We start from the raw sequence: 20,254 nt of genomic DNA on the forward strand, positions 1-20,254 counted from the left end.
TCTGGTGTTCCAGGAGGAATCTATGCGGGGAAAGCTGTGCACGTCCGGAAGCTGTGGCCAGAGTTGAGATCGACACCTAAGGCCACCAAGGCGTCTCCGCCTTGAACCAAAGATAACCTTGGAGAAAGGTCACTTCAGATTGCCTCAGCACGCTCGGATTGTTTACCCCGGGTTCTCCAATTTGTACCATTTGCGGTGGTCTATTTCTTTGAATCCTCACACCTTTTTTAAAATCACCGGTTGTGAACTGCATCTTACAACACCCCTGAACGCGACCCGACGTGTTGATTGTTAATCGCCCCAAACCAAGCGCCGATCAACACACGGGAGCTGCCCCAGCTTCGTGGAAACCATGGCGCCAATGTCCAGACACTCTATTTCAGGCAGATCAGCACAGCCCACCCCGAAATCATCCATGAAGCAGTCGCGTAGAATCGCGGAGTCCCCCGAAGAGCCTCCTTTGAAGAAGCGCAGGTATGTGCCTGGCGGGCCGGGAGGTGGTGGACGATTCATCGATTTCGACGGCGCCGAAGTGGAAGAGATGACTCCCCCAAAGAAGACTAATGGCACACCAAGACGGACCTCCACAAGCGCACGAGGTCGCCCCCCGCGCGATATCGACCATCCAATTCATGCCCCTCCACCGCCGCCTATTGTTCCAACAACACCGCCGTCTGTGACGCGTCCCCGGCGAGACAAGAGCCAGAATCGCGGTCGCTTTACCTCATCAACAGCCGCTGCGCTTGCCCTACAACAGGGCGATGGATACAAACCACGAGAGGAGAGAGGATGGGAGGAGTTTCATCCCGATTTAGACATCGATGGCAGACTCGCTGTCTTCACAGCCGAGGAGGTGGATACAGTTGACCCTGCTGCCAACCAGCTGACATTGGAGGCGCTGACTGGCATTTCTGGCTTTGATGGTTCTGGATCACCTATGCTACTTTCCCCTGACATCGCATCACCCGTTCCATTCAAGCGCAGGCCCGGGCGCCCGCCGCGCCGTCCAGAAGCTATCCTAAATGCTCTTCTCGCACAACAAGGGCCGAAGGTGATCCCACCTCCGGGTCCCAACCCACGGGAAAAATTGACGCTACCTAAGCCGGCGTTCAGGTTACAAGATCCCTTTACATTTTATGAGAAGAAGGGCGTCGGCCAACAGAACTATGTCGATCGAACCATGGCCAGTGTCGGATACCAAGAAAGCGACTTGTTTCTGCGCCATGACCGGCGTTTCATTCGCATGACGGAAGGCGCACAAGAAGATGACATGGATGTCATCCAGCCCGTTGTGTCGGAGGGCGATGTCAACGCGACAAGTGGAAGAGTGGAATACGATATGGACGAACAGGATGAGAAATGGCTGGATGATCATAACTCCAAGCGTAGAGATGATCAGCTTGAGCCCATCAAGCCTGCCATTTTCGAAATAACTATGACCAAAATCGAAAAAGAATGGCATGCACTTGAGAAGCGGATCCCCAAGCCAAACCCCAAACCTCCACAAACACAGCGTCCTCGCTCCAGCTCTGCTGCTGCCGTGAATGGAGAGACTGCTGGCCCTGGGGAAGAGCAAGACAGCAAGTGTGCTATCTGTGATGATGGTGACTGCGAGAACTCTAATGCGATTGTCTTTTGTGATGGTTGTGACCTGGCTGTTCATCAAGAATGTTATGGCGTTCCTTTCATCCCCGAGGGACAGTGGCTTTGTCGCAAGTGCCAGTTGCTGGGGCGAGGCACCACCAACTGTATCTTCTGCCCTAACACCGAGGGTGCATTCAAACAAACTACCTCTTCTAAATGGGCGCATCTGCTGTGTTCAATTTGGATTCCTGAGGTTTCAATTGGAAACCCGTCGCTCATGGAGCCGGTCACAGATGTTGAAAAGGTGCCACGCAGTCGGTGGAAGTTGATGTGTTACATCTGCAAGCAGAAAATGGGTGCTTCGATTCAATGTAGCAACAAAAACTGTTTTGTCGCATTCCATGTGTCCTGTGCACGCCGAGCGCAACTGTACCTGAAGATGAAGATTGGCCATGGACTGATGGACTCACATCTCCTGAAGGCCTTTTGTGACAAGCATGTGCCGCCAGACTGGCGATTAGAGCATGGCACTGATGCCGCCACTGCCGATGCGATCGAATACTACCGCAATACCATGTCAGGTAAACGGTGGGGAGACAGCCAGGCCGCGGCGCTCTCTATGGGACCCGCGCTTGCCGAGGATGCAGAAGGAGAAAGGACCCATACTCCCCGCATTACCTTGACAGTTGGTGGCAACAAGCGAAAACGTGTCCCAAGAACGATCTGGAAGCTACCTTCCGGGGCGCCAGTCATCCCACAGGTTGTTCTGAATTCGGTAGTGGCATGCCTTGGGCGATTCACTGTTCGTGGTCGGAAACAATATGCAGAGGAGGCATGCAAGTACTGGACACTTAAGCGCGAGGCTCGTCGTGGAGCTGCCTTGCTCAAGAGACTCCAGCTTCAACTTGAGACCTTCTCCTCTATGGAAATGACACGACGAGACTATGTGGCGATGGGTGTCACCGGCCACAAACGGTTGCAGCGCCGCATGGAGTTCGGCGAGCGGCTCTATAAGGACCTTGACCACCTTCGAATGCTGTGTGATGAGGTGAAGAAGCGTGAGAGGGAGAAATTGAAAGATGCCGAGATGCTTCGAAGCATTGTCGACATCGTCTACTTCCCTGTATTCCCTTTGCTGTGGCCAATATTCGAGAAGGCACAAGTGTAAGTCATGATTATTTTCGGATTGTCTTTCCCTTTCAACTAACATGAATACAGGCTTGATGGAAAGGGGGTATTTGCGGCGGGGCTGTCATCGATTCGTAAACGGCTCGAAGAGCGTTTCTATCCATCTGTGGCGTCTTTCTCTGCTGATCTGGCGAGCCTTTTCACCTCGGAAATTGGCGTAGGTCCTGCTGGTGATACGGCAGAACTCCAAGCGCAGATTAGTGGCCGTGCTCCTGAGCTTAGTCTGGAGCAACGAGAGAAGAGAAAGCTGGCCAAGCGAATTATTAAGTCCATCCAGCCCCAGCTGGAAGATGCGATTCGCAAAGAGAGCGAGTTGAATCGCAAACCTTATGAGAAAGAGCTAAAGGAGCTGGATGCGATACTTGACCACAGCGTGATGTCTCGCCGAGGGGAGTCCTTCGAGCCTGAAGGGGACCATGACGTTGAGATGGAGGATGATATGAAGCCTGAGGCCATGGAGGGTGGGGAGGAATCAGCTCCCACTGCTTCTGCCGAGGGCCCGACTGCTGATGAAGCTATGTCTACCAAGGAACTTGAACCTGAAGATCCTGCCGCTGAGCCTACAGCTGCTGACGAGGCTAAATCAAATATCAACATAGCCTATCATCGCCACCCCACCCCGATATTGAGCGATGAGGACCAGCAATTGCCTTTGGCTCAGGGTGGAATCCAGTGGTACATGCAGCCTTTTGACCCCATCGGTACCACTGTTCACGAGGAACGGTGGACAGGTCGAGATGTTATGCGTGGGATGAGTGAGGAACTTAGCGAGTTGGACGAGGACGAACTCAAAGACTTAGTGGACGATGAACTGGACCCGGCTACAAAAGCACCTGACACGGTGGACAATCCACAAAATGTCCGTCGCACTCGTCGGTTGCGTGGCTAGTGGTGATTATATATTATTTTGCTTTAATTGTCTCTTGAGCAACGGGCGCAGGCAGGAGTTTTGAGGTCATATTCAGGCAGCCGTAGTTAATCGCTAGGTATGGAAGAAAATTCGTGCAATTTGCCTCTACTTCAGATCAACCGGTCCTTCCAATCTGATGTATTCTGAGCGTAAGATCCTAATGCCAAGAAAGAAAAGTATTTCAGTACCCAATATACCTAGTACATTCAAGGTACATGGTAAAAAGTACTAGGCACATGTATGCTTAGTGCCTTGCATGGTTTGCCTAACTTCCTCATGTGCTGCCAGATCCAAAACCTAGTGAATCACTCGCCCCTTTCCAGCTCTCTCCCTCTTCTTCAATTCTCTCTTCCCTCCTCAAAACTCTCGATTCTCAACTTTGCGGATCTTTTCGTGGTTCTAGACGCGCAACTTTAAAACTTGCACTCGGGGGTGTTGTTCCCTTCCGGAGTCTTAGCGCCCGTCCTCTTATCAGCTCTGATTTCTCATCTCTTTCCTTCCTTCCCTCTTCATCCACGTTCTCTGCAATTCATCATGGCTGATTACGAAAACGACAACGGCCGCTACGCCGGTATGTATTGCGATCTGATAAATGATGTTCGCCATTTTAATCAATCCCTTTTCTGTATGTGCAGATGAGCCCCGGTACGACCGCGACCGCAGCGCCTCGCCTCGCGATGAGCCTCGCTCCGACCGCGACCGCGCCCGTAGCCGTTCCCCCAACGGTCGCTCTGAGGAACGGTATGTCATTCCTTCTCTTTCTTAACGAGATCGACAGCTGATAAGCTTGAAGTCCCCTCCCCATTCGCAAGTCTCTGATCCAGGATGAGGTTGAGGAGGAAGGAGCTAGCAACACTGGTTCCAACCTTTTCGTCACTGGCATTCACCCCCGTCTGACTGAGTCGGACATCTCGCGTCTCTTTGAGAAATACGGTGACGTGGAGAACTGCTCGATCATGCTTGATCCCCACACCAAGGAGTCTCGTGGCTTCGGTTTCGTCAACATGAACACTGCTGAGCAAGCTGATGCTGCTAAGGAGGGCCTCCAGGGTGAGGTCATTGAGGGTCGCACTCTCAGCATTGAGAAGGCTCGCCGTGGCCGTCCCCGTACTCCTACCCCTGGCAAGTACTTTGGACCTCCCAAGCGTGGTAAGTCTTTATTTCGATCGGCTCTCTGCTTCTCAAACTCATTCTTTTTCCACTTTAGATGGTGGTGGCGGTGGTGGTGGTGGTGGTGGCCGTGGCCCTCCCCGCCGTGGTGAGCGCTATGATGACCGCCGTGGTCCTGGTGGTGGTGGTGGTAACTGGCGCCGCCGTGATGATGACTACTACCGTTATGGCCGTTACGACTCTTACAATGACCGCCGCGACTATGGCGGTGGTGGTGGTGGTGGCCGCGACTATGGCCGTGGCGGCGGCAGTGGTGGTGGTGGTGGTGATTACCGTTCCCGCGATTACGGTGACCGTGACTACCGCCGTGGCTCCCGTGATGACTACGGCGGCTACCGTGGTGGTGGTGGCCCTGGTGGTCCTGACCGTTACAACGATCGCTACAGCCGTGATGATCGTCGTGGAGGAGATGACCGCCGTGCCGGTGGTGGTGACGAAGCCCGCGGAGGTAGCGGTGCAGGCAGTGGTGCTCCCGCTGCTGCTGCTGGTGGTGGTGGTGGTGGCGGTGCTGGCTACTACGACCGCGATGCCAACCCTCCCAGCTACGAAGCTGCTCCTCCTCGTGAGCCCCGTGATGCCTACGCTGGTGGAAGTCGCTCTTACGAGGGCCGCAGTGCCGGTGGTGAGGAGCGTTACGGTAGCAGGTAATGTATCTGTGCCCCTTCAAAAAGCAGGAGATACCGGCTCCTGGTGTCTCCCTTCATGGTTGAATGCTCCACTGCCCACCTTTCCTTTGTTCTCCCTTCCCCCTTCACCTTTCCCCCTTTTCCTTTCTCAAATTGTTTTAATGCGGGATTTGACCGACGGGCTACGGGCGTCGTTTCTTTTTTGTGTTCTCTTTTTTCTTTGCTTTTTCACGTCACGTCTCCAAAAAAACGATAATCGGAGCGCCATCGGCCTACTGCGACCGACTCGGCAACATTCTCGATTATTCCTATCGTCATGTCATCTCTGGATCGCTAGATGATGTGCTCCAAATTTTTATCTGTTCGCGACGCAACTTCGGGAATCACTAGCGGCAAGGAGGAAAACAATTATCGCTGTAATTCGGTTATCTGGGATCAGCACTCTCGGTCAAAACAATTCGCCTTATGCACAACACTCCAAGTAACGGCCCGGTTGTATTCGACCAATTTTAATTTCGCCTCTTTTTTCATTCACCATTCGCCTTCGCCACGTCTTCGCGCTGTAGTATTCGCCAAGATCAAAAGTGCTGCAGGGCGAATTAATCTCGATAATGGACGAGCTCAGGCTTCAAAAGGTAAGATATTACCATGGGTTTGACTTGTGGTCCAGATTGAAATTCGGTTGCATTTGTCTCCTTTGTCTTGACTAGGTTGATTCACTACCCCTGGAGATTCTCTGGGGTGCAAGCTATCCACCTCCAGTGTCCTGCTTACTGCCCCCTTCCCATTCCCTAGGAACTTCGATACCCAGCTAGCGATGCATCCCGAACCATCTATTTCGTCAACTTTTCAACTTACGATTCAATCTGGTACTTAATAGCAAATGCTATTTAACTTTCCCTGTACTTCAATTATTGGGCTGTCTAGGCCTGCATGACCTTATGCTCTCTCTAAGCTAGATATCGTTGCATGCGCAGTTTTGGTCATTGTATCTTCATTTCTTGGGTATCACCATGCCCATCTGTAGCTCCATATAGTAGAAGCCTTAATGCCTCTTGACCCGGAGACCGTATTGGGGCGAGACAGAGGGCTTTTAAAATATCAATAACATGTCCGGCATAGAAGCCATAACCCTAACATCCCGAGAGCACCTGAAAACGCCGTAATAATCAAATCCAATCATCCCTTGGAGTTTTCTCTATTCTTCTTTCTCGACATCGCCTTCCACCTCATTGCTCTTCTGGATCAAAAAATCCCCGAGGACGCGCAACGGATTGGCGGGCCTAGAGCAAATTGACACCATCAGCATGACTTCCCAGATTCCAGTGGCCATATCTTCACTCACTGGTCTTTCGCGACAGCTTTCATTCCTTCCAGTAGGTATGGTACAATCTTTTCATTCAGGTATTCCCGGGCTGGGGCCCCCCAGGCCGGACTTGTGAGGAGGCTGCATTGGAGAGCTCCGCCATCGGAGTGTGGGAGCCGTTGGGTTCGCCCATGGTGTTGTAATTGGGTGTGGGTTTTTGCGCTTCGTTGACGGGAGCAGGTGGATCAGATTGATTCGCTGTCGCAAGCGGAGGCTGAGCAGGAGGAAGCAATGAGATCGGGAGAATATTTCTCGTAATTAAGAAGCGAGATGAAGGAATGGGAAGATGAGCTGGGAAAGTAAAGGATTGGGTTTGTCTCCGGATGTTGTGCAGAGCGGAGCTGTGGAGCTTCTGGAAGCTCCCCAACACTGAGTCTAGGGTGGGTATTTGGATCTCAAGGTATAAATTTCACAGAAATTTTTCTTACCACATCGGCCATTATAGGATTGTGGCTACCGAAGCTCACTATTGCATTCTTCTGTTCTTTTCTTTCACACTTTCCCCTCTTCTTTTCAATGATTCAAGTACTGGTTCGATCTTCATGTGCAAACAGAACAAACACCTTGATCGAGTCAAAGTGCACACGTGACTTCGTGTCGCTATCGGGTTTTACTTCAACGCGGTCGCGAGTCGATCTATAGACTGAGCTCCGCTGAATTGACCAGAAAGAGAGCCCCATGGCTCTTTTACAGCATGTCTTTGCTGCACTATTATGAGACGCAGCGATCCACCAAACGCAGGAAAACATCGGACGAGAAGGTTGATCTGGATAGCAATGCGAGCGATAAGCCACCACGAAGCCCCAGTCCGTCCACAGGGGCGGTGGATACGCCTCCAGTCGACGAGGCTGAACACCCGCTTATGAGTAGTCAAACTGAACTGGAGACCTCGTTGCCAGATATTGAGACGGACGAACAGGCAATTCGGGAATATGAGACATCACACGCCGCGGATGATGCGGAGTCAGGCTTGCATGTAAGATTGCGTGATGGCGTCTGGAAGAAGGGTAAGAGCTCCATCTATGTTGATGCTTTCAACTTGGTGCTTGAGACCGTGCTGGAGGAAGAACCGCACCTCTTTAGTGAGGCCGAGATGGAGGTGTTTACGCAGTGGAAGGACTTGTCTTATGAGTCGCAGTATCTGTATGTTCATGAAACTTTTATCAAGTCACTCTTCATATATTAATGGTATCAGATATGTGCGACTTTTCTTGCGCAAGACCTCCGCATGGCATCGAGTCAATCGACTGGGCTACTATTCCGATATATCCGACTTGTCTGCAGTAGCTGTTGATCTTCAGTGCGACCGAACACTACCCAAGGCTGAAGATCAAGACCATAATAAACTGGATTTGGCTGGGAGCTTTCGGTTTGCCGACGGGACATCAGAGATCAAGACTCTGGAAGAGGCATCATCACTTTTATTGCTTGATGAATTGAAAGGTTTTGCCAAGGAAGCCAAGGTGCAGGGCAAGAACAAGAAAGAGCTGCTGGCAGCTCTATGCGAGACCAGCCAGACACAAACAGGCCTCGGGTTCAAGAACGAGGCAGACACCAACTCATCTGAAAACAGAGAAAGTCATTTCTTGGAAAAGATCCTGGATTACACGGGTGATTGCATTCGGCTCTGCTCTGGACCTCGTACTCTATTTGAGCGGGTGCATTTGGTCTTCTATAGATCAACTGAGTGGACTGAGAAATCACTCACGACTATCATTCTAGCGAAGATCTCGCGGAGAAAGTTCCCTGAATATATCGTATGTCGATCAAAGTCCATTTTTCCATCCAGGGCAGTCCTATTGGAATTCGAAGCTGCTCTACGGACCCAATTTGCCATTGACAACATCCTGGAGTTCAATGGCCCTGTGAGCACAGAGTCATTACAAAACATCATTGATCTCGCAGAAAAGTTTTATCCTCGATGGCAGGAACTAGCCAAAGAAGAACAGCAGAAAGAAGATTCCATCTACGACAGCGGCGAGGGTGCTTATCTGCGCCGGTTTTCTCCCGCATGGGTCTACACACGAATCATCCATAAAAGCCTACATCCATTGGGTCGATTCAAAGAACACAAACGGGAGCATGAAGTCATCACTGAGCTCCTCGACCAGCGTCTATTTCACGCTGCCCGTCGTGGCGCCTGGTATCAGCGTAAAGCACTCCTAGAAGAGCACTATATGTGGGCTTTGACACCATCAGAAGAGCGAAATGAAGAAAAGCAACGCAAGTTCTGGAAACGAATTGCGTTGCGAACGTGTGAGGAAGGACTGGAAGATCCACTCTGCCACTTGATATACCACTACGATCTGCAAAAACGTATAACAAAGCTTGAAAGAGCCCTAAAAGTCGTTAAGCGAGAACAGCATGATTTCGGCCATGTGATGCTGAGCAAACCGGCTGAACGGACGATCGAGGGGATCCGTATCGAGCGGGATGAACTCGCGAAGAAGGGGAAAGCTACAATATGGATTGACGAGAGGGAAGGTGGTGAGTGTCGAGTGGAAAGCATGTGCTTAAGCTGGTACCGTGATCACGGCTGGAAAGGATATCATTCCGAAGGAGGCATTGTTCGAACTCTGGTAAGTCAATCCAACCTCCTCTAGAAGTAAATGGAAGTGCTAACGTCTTTGTCCACAGTTCGGAATCCTCTTCTACGATATCCTATTTACTTACGTCCCTAACGTCTTCCAAACACCATTCCAAACCTGTCCCCTCGATCTCCATACAGACGTCTTTTACCCGTCTCGGGCATCAGAGATAAACCACCGACTAGTCGAGATTACAAATGGCGACGCAGAGCGTATCATTCAAGAGGTTCATACTCGTGAAGGAGCTGCCCAGCCCTGTGCTATTGGCATTGACTGGTCATTTGAGCTAGAGGATCTGCTTGAGATTGGGCGGTGTTTTCGAGGTGAGGCACTGGCTACTATCTGTAAGGTCATGGCACAGGAGTACCAACAGCGTGGTGGTGGTATCCCCGATCTCTTTCTGTGGAATCCCGAGACGAAGATTGTCATGTTTGCGGAGGTCAAGTCTGAGAATGATCGCTTGAGTGATACACAGCGGTTATGGATACATATTCTTCTTTCTGCTGGGGTTCAGGTCGAACTGTGCAATGCCGTTGCGAGGGAAGTGAGGACGGAATAGGTGATATGCCTGCATACTATGAATTGTACATAAGGATCAAACTTGATCTTCGCGATGCATATACTTGATGTCTTACCGATGATACACGAATAGATGAATTTTGGCTACAATCTACAGCTTGCTCTTGGCAAGAAAAAGGAATCTTGAAACATGAAAGGGGTATAACTCGTAATAGTCTTCTTTTTATCTGGCGTATCTAGCCCATGAAATCAAAATCCTGGGCACAACCCAGCATTGTTGCTCCACGAACGATCCTCCAAAACCACAAACCAACACACTGTGTCTACGCTTACGCGACAAGGGTGGAGGCGGTGGCGCTCTCGTAACGCCAGGTGGGGGGCAGGACACCGACGGTCTTGTAGTAACGGGACAGACGGTGAATGCGGGACTCGATCAGAATCAGGCGGAACTTGGAGTCCTTGTCCTTGCGGTTGCGCTCAAGGTGCTTGCGGACAGCGACGGCCTAAGGATTACAACAATTAGATCGACCTAAAGTGCAGGGTTTGGGGAAGGGTATGGCATACCTTCTTGATCAGGAAGTAAAGGTCCTCGGGGAGTTCGGGAGCGAGGCCTGTATTCCAAAATCTCTCTGTCAGTCATGTTCTTGACCAAGCAGAGGCTTAGCTGCTGGTGCATTTCTGCGACCAGAGTTATAGGAGAATGAATGGATCGTTGCAGGTATGACACTCAAGGCAAAGAAAATTTCGGTTCTTTGCTCGAGGACATCCCATACAATTTCACACATTCATTTCATCCAATTGAAGGGTATAAAGGGTTGGCGATGGGAGTCGTACCGCTGGACTTCAAGATACGGAGGATCTTGTTACCTATTGACGAAAAATATTAGCGACCGTCGAAATCATCCCAAATCATCGAATTTTCGCGAAATCCGATCGAGAATTCCTTACCAGTAACAATCTTGACCTGGGCAACACCGTGGCTGTCACGGAGGACAACACCGATCTGCGAAGGGGTGGCACCCTTCTTGGCGAGCTTGCAGATGTGGTCGACAATCTGGTCGGGAGTGGTCTTCAACCAGGCGGGGGCGGTGCGGGAGTAGGGGATGGCGGAGGACGAAATGCCCTTGCCCTTGGAGTGAAGGCGACCCATTGTTGCTGAAGTGTCCGGCGAGGAGAGCTGGTCGGAGGTTGTCGAGGTGGATGAGGAAATCGAAGTTCTTCGAGTGGAGATAATTTGGAAAGGTCGCACGACGGATGTGTGTGGATCACGTGGCTCGCTTATTTTGCAGGAATTTTCTCTGAACCTCAGCTCCGCAACTTCTATTTAATGCGTATTGCCCGCCTATGAACTTCTTCAACTGTTCTGGTTTTATGTTTTCCAGACAGTTCGATGTCTTTCAAAGATCACTCTCGCCAATATCATCACTATCGCCACAAATTCTTGATCGGTTCGACTCGCACCTACTAACAGGTCAGTTTTGCCTCCCTCCCTTATCAACACTCTCCCCCTTTTATGATGAAAAACACATTTTTTACTATTTTCTGGTACCTCTTATGTCAGAGGCGTGTCTTTCGGGATGCGTCTCGATGATCTAACTGGACTTCTGATTAAATACAATATACTATGAATTACTTTCATAACACGGAGAAGCTTTCTTACTGACTGCTTTCTAGACAACAGGATTTTCCACAGCACAATACTAGCATAGCAATCAATGGATATACTTTCAACTTTATTTCTTCCGATGATGAGCGACTATGGTATCTCCATACATGCTATAATGCTCTAGTGTACAAAGTAATTCCGACGTAGTGTCGAACTCATGGGTTTCATATGGGTTTGACCATCTCATTAAATCAACGTCGAAGTCTCTTGGATATCCGCCGAGTCTCGCTCGTCGAAGCATGAATGACTTCTTCTGGTGTTGCCTTGCGTTTCTTCCCAGTTTTCTTCATAGGTTTACTCTCAGGCTCTTCCACTTTCACATTGACATCCTCATGCTTAGGGGCTGTCAAAGCCACTGATGTCGTGACTTCAGTCTTAATCTCAACCTCTGAGTCGTCTTCTTTCACAGCTACCTTTACCTTCGTTGCTGCAAGTCGATCTGCAAAGGACCGCAAATTGGCCGTGAAAAGCACACTCTGCGCCCATCCAGCCTCCTGACCCCAGAGCTTGCGGAAGTGATTGGCCACAGCATCATATGTTGCTTTTGTCAATGACTTATGGGATCCCTTGCCGAAGCGGTAATCCCGTTGCGCGATTTGCCATACTGTCAAAATGATTTAGAGCCATGTACAAGTGCCAGAATTTCGAGCAACTTACCATGAGTATCCACAGGCACAGATTCGCCCCATCCCAGACCCATCAAACAGACACAGTCTGCCACTTTGGGCCCGACACCTTGAAGTTCCAGTAAACTCTCATGGGCATTTCGGTATCCTTGTCGACCTTCGGGTTTCATCTCATCGCCCGGCTGTGCCTCAGTACCGAATGCAGGGGACTCGGGGTTAGAAAGACCATCCAACCATCCCTTGTCTCGCTCTTGGGACACCATGACAGCGGTCTTGTAGATATACTTAGCCCGGTATCCAAATCCCAAGGTGCGGAGATTGCTTTCCACATCCTTGCCAGCTAATGCCTCAGGTGTTGGGAAGTCGTGGTAGGCTCGACCTTCAATTGTAGCAACGAATGGTCCATAGTGAAGACACAATTTTTCCACCATCTGAGAGATACGTGAAATATTGTTGTTGCTACTGCAAATGAATGACACTAAGGCCTCCCATGCATCCTGGCGCAATATCCGGATTCCGGTGAATTGCGGAGCCTTTTTCTTGAAATTAGGATCGTCAGAAGACCATTGTGCATATAGATCACCCAGATTGGATGACAGGTTGAGATAATGCTTGATAATGCGGAGAGTGTGGTCGTCTTTAATGTCACTGGATTCTGTATCTGATTGCGCGCGAGAGGGTAATTCCGAGGCAGGTGGGGTTAGGAGAGAAGGAGACGACCGAGACTGGTAGGTTCGATAGTATAGACAGCTTGAATCTTGTTTCAAAGAAATCAGACGTCCATACAGGACACATCGCCATTCTTCACTTTCCGCAATATTATGCCATCTGCATGGAGGTTAGCATTATTGAAGAGAGATACGCAATTGGAAGAAACCGACCGGAAAGATTGACCACAGCGTAGAGTAGTATTAATGCAGAGCTCTGACAAGCTGACCGGCAGCTTGCGCCAATCTGAGAAAGCCATCTTTAGGGGGTTCTTTGTTGCGCTGAAACCTTGACGCGATAGAAAACGATAAGAAAGTCGTTCTGCCGCAAATTGCCGCTAACTCCTGTAATAGAAAGCGGTAAAGGCATTACCGCCCCGTGCAGGAGCTTCCAGTTTTCCCCTTCACTGAAGCCAACAAGAGCTTCCCCAACTTCAAAGCTCAACATGAACGGCGACACTTATTCTTCCAGAGGTGAGTCTACTACAATTGATCTCTAGGAATTAAGCTAACAATTGTAGACTCTGGTCGCCCTCGCGACTACTACGTAGGTGCCAACGTTACAGGTGGCTTGAATGCGACTAACCCATCTCAGCGCGACGAGCGACGTGATCGAGACCGAGGAGATCGGGGTGATCGGGCAGAGAGACCTGAGCGACCTGAGAGACCCGAGAGAGGAGAGCGACGACGATCGCGATCGCCTCACTACGGCCCCCGAGGCGCGCGTCGTGAACCTGAAGCCAACTCGTATTCCTCCAGCCGCGACTACCGTGCCCGTGAGCGTGAAGACCGCTATTCGAGCAGCCGAAGAGACGACCGGGAATGGGACCGTGGGGACCGAGGAGATCGTGGAGGAGACCGTGGAGATCGCCGCCGCCGACCTGACCGACCTGACCGACCCGACTTTGAAGAGAGGGCTCCGAGACGAGACCTCTTTGAGGATCGCCCCCGCCGTGGCGGTGCTGGAGGTGGTGACCGGGACCGTGGAGACCGCGGAGACCGTGGTGGTGATAGAAGAGAGCGCAAGAGATCCGCAACACCCCCACAGAGGAAGGAGCCTACACCAGACTTGACCGATGTCCCGTCAATCTTGGAACGCAAGCGTCGTCTTACCCAATGGGATATCAAGCCTCCAGGTTATGAGAATGTCACTGCAGAGCAAGCCAAGCTCTCTGGTATGTTCCCTCTGCCCGGAGCTCCCCGCCAACAACCAATGGACCCCAGCCGTCTGCAGGCTTTCATGGACCAGCCTGCCGGTGCCACCGAAAATACCGCCCTCAAGCCATCCAACTCCCGCCAATCCAAGCGTCTCTTTGTCTACAATATCCCTCCTGGTACCACCGGAGATGCCATAATCTCGTTCTTCAACCTGCAGTTGAACGGCTTGAACGTGGTTCAGAGCGTCGACCCATGTGTCTCCGCACAGGTGTCTGAAGATCAGAAATTCGCCCTCTTGGAATTCAAAAGTCCTACTGACGCAACTGTTGCTCTGGCATTTGATGGCATTACTATGGCTGAGAGCGGTGACAAGGGTTTGGAGGTCCGGCGACCCAAGGATTACATTGTGCCCAATGGAAGTGCAGACCAGGAATACCAGGAGGGCGTGCTTCTCAGTGAGGTACCAGACTCACCAAACAAGATTTGCGTGTCCAACATCCCATCCTATATTCCCGAAGAGCCTGTCACAATGTTGCTGAAGTCGTTTGGTGAGCTTAAGTCATTCATCTTGGTTAAAGATTCTTCGACTGAGGAATCACGGGTGAGTACATCTTCAATGCCTATTTCTACATTTCATAACTAATCTCGTTTAGGGCATTGCCTTCTGTGAGTATGCCGATCCAGCCGCAACTCCCATCGCTGTGGAAGGTCTCAACGGCATGGAGCTAGGTGACCGTCACCTTAAGGTTGTTCGTGCCAGTATCGGTACTACTCAGGCAGCTGGTCTGGATATGGGTGTCAATGCCATGTCGATGTTCGCAAAGACTACTTCCCAAGATATGGAGACTGGTCGTGTGCTGCAACTTCTGAATATGGTTACTGTTGATGAACTACTTGACAATGACGACTACGAAGAAATCTTGGAGGATGTCACTGAGGAGTGTGGAAAATACGGAAAGGTTTTGAGCCTCAAGATTCCCCGCCCCAGCGGTGGCAGCCGCAGCACATCAGGTGTCGGTAAGATCTTCGTTAAGTTTGACACCGAGCAATCGGCGACCAATGCCTTGAAGGCCTTGGCTGGCCGTAAGTTCTCGGACCGAACTGTCGTTGTGTCTTACTTTGGAGAGGAGAATTTCGATGTTGATGCTTGGTGATTTGGGAGCGGGTTATCTTTTCTAGTTTCATTTCTCTTTGCTTCCTGCGGAAGGAGTCCAAATGTATCATAGCAGGTAGGCAACACAAATAAACCACTTTGTCACGGTTTATTGTTCCGAGTTGCGAATTGTCTAGCATCTACGTTACCCATATCCACGATTTTTAGGGTCATGTTCGCTATGTTCACGGCTATATTTACGTTGCCTATACTCACGTTGCCTAATATTGACGATGGACAAATAAAGTAGATGGGGATGACTCTAACATAGTCCTTCACTTCACCTAAAATGCTTCGTTCTATCACTTAGTACCATTTTCCGGTCTCGCCTTCTTTCCTCTCTTCAGCATTGTTCTCTGCGTATCAGCCCTTTCAACCACGATTTTTCCTCAAAAAACAACTTGAAGCACCTTTCAACAGACTCGCAGCCATGCCTGACTTAGACGACCAGCGCAGCACTGGTGAAGCCTCTTTTGTAAGGTCCCTTTCGCCTACTCTTGAAACTCAATAACAAACTGACAATCCTAAAGTCTGAAAGTGAAAAAGCCAGTCTCCTCAGGAGTGCTGGGGGTCTCGATTACATCCTTACAAAATTGGTTGATCGTTTCCAGTCCGTTGAAGAGCGGATCCAGGCGACTCAAGATAGTTTCATCGTGGCCAGATCAATCCTCGATCAAGTCAAGGAACAGCTGGGCAGCGAGGAGAGGGTTCCGCTGGCCTCCATTCGACTACTTTTCGACCAATTTTTGAAAATTGCTGACCGTGCTTTTGCATTGTTTCCCTTGCTTTACCCAATCCACCCTGAAGATGGGTTCAAGGACCTTGAGGAAGGTGAACATGCTGCTGCTGAGTGAAAGTCCACTATGCCTTACGCTAGCGACGCAACTGTTCAGGGGGATGATGCGCGCACAAGGGAAAGAATCGTGACAGCCGCAAGTGAAGCTAGGGTCTCAATACTGAAGGCCTATAGAATTTCAAAATCTCACAAGCATAGGCTGTCTTTGTCATTATGCGGGTTGGACTGGTCAGGTAGATGGTACAGTCTTGAATATGGAATCCTTCCTCGTGTAGGTACTAGCGACTCGGTAGGCGCCTGATAAAGAAGATGCAGGGAGTTTGATTCTTCTCACCACGTGTAGGGTCTTCAGGTGCATCCAATTTTAGAACCAGTCCCTTATCCATGCAATATAAGGATCTCATCAAAGGTCTTCTTACGAGAGTCTACTATGAACTTTATAACTCCAAGCGGAAAATCAAAATCTTGTCTATAGGAAACAAATATCTCTCATCTATTTTTGAGCAAGAATGCGAGCGGCAGCGGCCTCAGCGATAACCATGATGGTGGTCTGGATATTACCGGTAGGAAGGTCAGGGTGGATGCTGCCATCGACAATGAACTATCAAAGACATTCGTTAGTTTCAAATGATATAGTATCTATCAAGAGAAAGATGTGACTTACTAGGTTATCAGTTCCATAAACCTTGGTGTTGATATCCACAACGGAGGTACCGTTGTCACGGCCATCATCGTTACCAAGCTTAGCAGTAGTAGTGTAGTGCATACCAGGGGACAGAGTGGCAATGATGGAAGACACATTGGTGTAGGTCTCCAACTCAAATCCAGAGTTAGGCTTGTTGAAGTCATCGACGAGCGACTTGATGAACATACGAGCAGCCTTGCGGTCATCAGCGGTCTGCAGGTAAGGAGACTGCTCGAAGACAGTCTTCTGGTTCTCATCAATACCTAGGACACCTGACGAGGTGAGACCGTGAGTCATGTAAGTAGTGATATCGAGAACAGAGTCAGCGTTGGGAGCACAGGATCCCTGGTAGTAGCGAGTCTGGCCGTTGAGCTCGTTAGAGGAGAAGAAAGTCAGACGGTGCTTGCCCTGGGTAAGGATACCATCTCCTTTTTCGTAGAGGTCGATATCCTTGGTATCGCTACCGTTCAGGATGCTCTCGTAGTCAGGGATACCGAAGTCACCCTCGGTCTTGGCCAGGATGGTGAAGATAGGGTGGTCCTTGAGACCGACACCGACGGGCAGGTTGATCCATTCCTCCTGAGGGGGCACGGTGATACCGGCCTTCTTCGCAGTCTCGATCTGCTTTTTGGGGCCAATGCCGGAGTTGAAGAGCAGGCGGGGAGTGGCGAGGGCACCACCAGCGAGAATGACACGGCCGTTGTCGGCAACGCTCACAATCTCAGTCTCGCCAGAAGCAGTCTGCAACTCAACACCAGTAATCTGGCTACCAGAGCGCACAACACGGAGGACCTTGGTGTTAAGGCTCAGGGTGAATTTGTTGCTCTTCTCGGCCAGGGGCAGGTAGGTGCGGACGGGACCAGCGCGCTTCTGATCCTGAACGTTCCATGCTGGGTGACTGTAGACCTGATACTTCTCGTTGGGCTGGGTTATCATGTTGACCGATGTCCAGCCAAGCTTTCTCAGGAACTTAGAGAGGACCTTGTAAAGACCCTGGTCATAGTACTTACCATCCGCCGAGGGCAAGATGGTACCAGGGTTGCGCTTGTACAGTCTCTCAGCAGCAGGCTTGAGATCCTTCCACTTCCATCCTTCGGGCCAGTTGTTGTTGTCGTCGAAGTCGTGCTCTGGTGGGTGAACGAAAACCATGTAGTTGATAGTTACTCCTCCACCAAGCACACAGGCAGCATATCCCACAGTATCGGTGCAAAGGTATTCATCCCACACATCAAGCGAGCCAACATCGGCAGACAGACCGGGCAAGTCGATTGAGGTCAGGTTATCGTTCCAGGAGAGGGTTTCGTTCGCGCCGGTTGCAACTGTTGGGCCGGTACCTTGTTCGAGGAGGAGAACACTCTTGCCGGCCTCGACGAAGCGCTCGGCAGTGATGATACCAGCGGGGCCACCACCGACAACGATGTAGTCATAAGTGCCGTTCTTGAAGGTAGTAGCTGAGGCCAGGGTTCCAGCAGCCGCCAGAAGGGCTGCTTGGCAGCCTACTCGAGAGAATCGCATTGCGGAATGATCAACAAGGTTTGGTCAAATCTGGCATTCATTTTCAGGGGACGTGAATCCTTTTAATAATCTAGACATTCTATATCAAGTGGCCTGTCAACAAAGTTTCTCAGCCCGAAACCGACCTCCGGAGTCTCCCATTGTGTCATAATTCCCGATCGTGTGGCTACCTTCCTGGTCTGGTCTAGATCTGCTTAGAGCAAGATTGAAAATGCTGAGCAAGCGGCATACAAGTTAGAGGTATGGATCCTGTAGTGGATTCTCCAAGCCAGTAACTCTGGAACCATGCCAAATGAAGAATAGTGCACGTCTATTGTTCTCTGTCAGCGTATGTCATCCACTCAAATGCCGTTTATGGCTCCACACGGAGCACCAACGGCTTCCCGAGAGGCCGTTTTGTTGGAAATTTGCTCCGCTGGACCCATGTTTCGGATCGGGAAATATCCTATGAAACGGGTGGCTGGAGTGGAGTTGTTTCCGAAGAGGCAGGGATCATTGAGACAAAGTTTCATTACTTGGACTTTCGTTATCTGATTGAGATCACCGGCTGTTCGTTCACCCGGAATAACTCGACATACTTTGAGACCGCCATCCATGACCCTTGAAACTGCCAAAATAAACCCTGTTTCACACTTTATTCGGAACCTTAAACTATACAATTTGAGATCCTAGTCAAAAGCAGAGGTTTCGGAGGTGGTTCTCTCTGATTCTATGGACAGACCGCTGCAGCCGCGCGATCATACACTGGGGCTGATCGTAATTAACACCAAAGACAGTAATGATCATAGTGATAGACATGGTCTAAATTGATTGAGCTCAAACTTACTCGGTAGAGACGGTCCGGTTTTTTATCTGATCTCATCAGCCCCGCTCTTTTGCACACAGACTACAGGGGCACTTCTTTTCCGATGGCCAAGCAGGTTTTTAGTGAATTTGGTAAAAAAAAATGCTTTCTCGGGGTACTCACTACCATGCAAAGTAGACATGAAAGAAACGCTTGTTGGGGGGGCTTGTCTTGTATTGTTATGAGACACCCCCAATGCTCCCCTACCCGAGAAAATACCACAGTGGGTATGCATAGCTAGCTTCCATGCTGCTATTAGGCCCCACGTATCTGATTCGACTGGATTCCTTATACTTTAAGGTTCGAGGGCAATGTACCATCCAACATTCCTGCCTTGCAATTGTAGTTGAAAATGAGTTACATCTTCACAACCATGATACAGATATCATCCCAGTCCTTTGAAAACCGTATTTTGTCTCTCGCGTAGTTCGCTCAATTCGTCGAGCTCTGGACGAAAATGGAAAATATTGGTTTATTCGATCACGAATATCCGATTCAACTTGAGTGGTATTCTAGATCGGGTAAAAGACGAACCTCCTTACTTCCCAATAATCAAGATCTAGTGCGACATCGTCTCCTAGACGTGCAATGTAGATTATAGGCGCCTTTACGCAAGGGACTTATCGCAAATTTATTCTCGAGGGGGATATTGAATATAAATATATCGGCCTGCTAGATATCTCGAAGCATTAACAGCAAATACGGAACTTTACACAATCTTGTTTGCATCCACTCAGTGACAATCATCACAACCCTCAAAATACGATCACTATGTTTGGAGCTTCCAAGACCCTCATAATCTTGTGCCTGACTGCGTACTGTGTCACCGGTTCCAGTTTTGAACGAGCCAGTAGAGGAGGTACTACACCCTTTTCTCGTGAATTTTGGTTTCAGATTTCCAGCTTACAGACTGATTCCCTTTACAGCCAATGTTGTTACAACTATCGATACTGTCAAATTGAGTCCCGCAAATCCTCTTCAAAATCGAGGTGTTGAAGGTATCATCTGATCCAGTGGTTTTCCTGTCCTTCCCTGTTTTTTCTTTACTAAAAATCGTTAACCTAAATGATATGTATTACATAGACTGTTACATTTGCTCCTATCCATGCGATCAAACATATTGTTGCGATGGCCCGAACCCTCAATGTTCTAA

General features: G+C 49.9%; 8 protein-coding genes across 8 annotated transcripts; 5 read left to right on the top strand and 3 right to left on the bottom strand.

Moving 5' to 3' along the window:
• Positions 1 to 352: 352 nt before the first annotated feature.
• On the top strand, positions 353 to 3,661 carry N7503_001556 (putative PHD finger domain protein; the record flags this gene model as incomplete). Its single annotated transcript, XM_057061103.1, has 2 exons — positions 353 to 2,748; positions 2,803 to 3,661. 2 exons carry the CDS (start codon positions 353 to 355, stop codon positions 3,659 to 3,661), a joined length of 3,255 nt encoding a protein of 1,084 aa, XP_056925065.1.
• Positions 3,662 to 4,138: 477 nt separating this feature from the next.
• N7503_001557 (RNA recognition motif domain-containing protein) lies at positions 4,139 to 6,216 on the top strand. The gene is made up of 4 exons (XM_057061104.1): positions 4,139 to 4,253; positions 4,318 to 4,423; positions 4,476 to 4,831; positions 4,890 to 6,216. The coding sequence occupies exons 1-4, from the start codon at positions 4,217 to 4,219 to the stop codon at positions 5,498 to 5,500; spliced, it is 1,110 nt and encodes a 369-aa protein (XP_056925066.1). The 5' UTR covers positions 4,139 to 4,216; the 3' UTR covers positions 5,501 to 6,216.
• Positions 6,217 to 7,538: 1,322 nt separating this feature from the next.
• N7503_001558 (fanconi-associated nuclease 1) lies at positions 7,539 to 9,991 on the top strand (the record flags this gene model as incomplete). Its single annotated transcript, XM_057061105.1, has 3 exons — positions 7,539 to 7,987; positions 8,040 to 9,423; positions 9,482 to 9,991. 3 exons carry the CDS (start codon positions 7,539 to 7,541, stop codon positions 9,989 to 9,991), a joined length of 2,343 nt encoding a protein of 780 aa, XP_056925067.1.
• Positions 9,992 to 10,132: 141 nt separating this feature from the next.
• N7503_001559 (40S ribosomal uS15 domain-containing protein) lies at positions 10,133 to 11,167 on the bottom strand (the record flags this gene model as incomplete). The annotated part of the gene is made up of 4 exons (XM_057061106.1): positions 10,133 to 10,454; positions 10,516 to 10,562; positions 10,786 to 10,818; positions 10,900 to 11,167. Coding segments are annotated over 4 exons (522 nt in total), but the record flags the coding sequence as incomplete, so codon positions are not given.
• Positions 11,168 to 11,808: 641 nt separating this feature from the next.
• On the bottom strand, positions 11,809 to 13,210 carry N7503_001560 (8-oxoguanine glycosylase OGG1; the record flags this gene model as incomplete). The annotated part of the gene is made up of 3 exons (XM_057061107.1): positions 11,809 to 12,221; positions 12,275 to 13,071; positions 13,125 to 13,210. 3 exons carry the CDS (start codon positions 13,208 to 13,210, stop codon positions 11,809 to 11,811), a joined length of 1,296 nt encoding a protein of 431 aa, XP_056925069.1.
• Positions 13,211 to 13,396: 186 nt separating this feature from the next.
• N7503_001561 (splicing factor u2af large subunit) lies at positions 13,397 to 15,262 on the top strand (the record flags this gene model as incomplete). The annotated part of the gene is made up of 4 exons (XM_057061108.1): positions 13,397 to 13,424; positions 13,472 to 13,497; positions 13,546 to 14,709; positions 14,762 to 15,262. The coding sequence occupies 4 exons, from the start codon at positions 13,397 to 13,399 to the stop codon at positions 15,260 to 15,262; spliced, it is 1,719 nt and encodes a 572-aa protein (XP_056925070.1).
• A 429-nt stretch (positions 15,263 to 15,691) lies between these two features.
• N7503_001562 (uncharacterized protein) lies at positions 15,692 to 16,115 on the top strand (the record flags this gene model as incomplete). Its single annotated transcript, XM_057061109.1, has 2 exons — positions 15,692 to 15,736; positions 15,792 to 16,115. 2 exons carry the CDS (start codon positions 15,692 to 15,694, stop codon positions 16,113 to 16,115), a joined length of 369 nt encoding a protein of 122 aa, XP_056925071.1.
• Positions 16,116 to 16,550: 435 nt separating this feature from the next.
• N7503_001563 (putative cellobiose dehydrogenase) lies at positions 16,551 to 18,257 on the bottom strand (the record flags this gene model as incomplete). The annotated part of the gene is made up of 2 exons (XM_057061110.1): positions 16,551 to 16,658; positions 16,722 to 18,257. The coding sequence occupies 2 exons, from the start codon at positions 18,255 to 18,257 to the stop codon at positions 16,551 to 16,553; spliced, it is 1,644 nt and encodes a 547-aa protein (XP_056925072.1).
• Positions 18,258 to 20,254: the final 1,997 nt, after the last annotated feature.

The sequence above is a fragment of the Penicillium pulvis genome (genome assembly GCF_028828015.1).
Source record: "Penicillium pulvis strain IBT 33274 chromosome Unknown contig_12_segment0_segment0, whole genome shotgun sequence".
Taxonomy (NCBI): Eukaryota; Fungi; Ascomycota; class Eurotiomycetes; order Eurotiales; family Aspergillaceae; genus Penicillium; species Penicillium pulvis.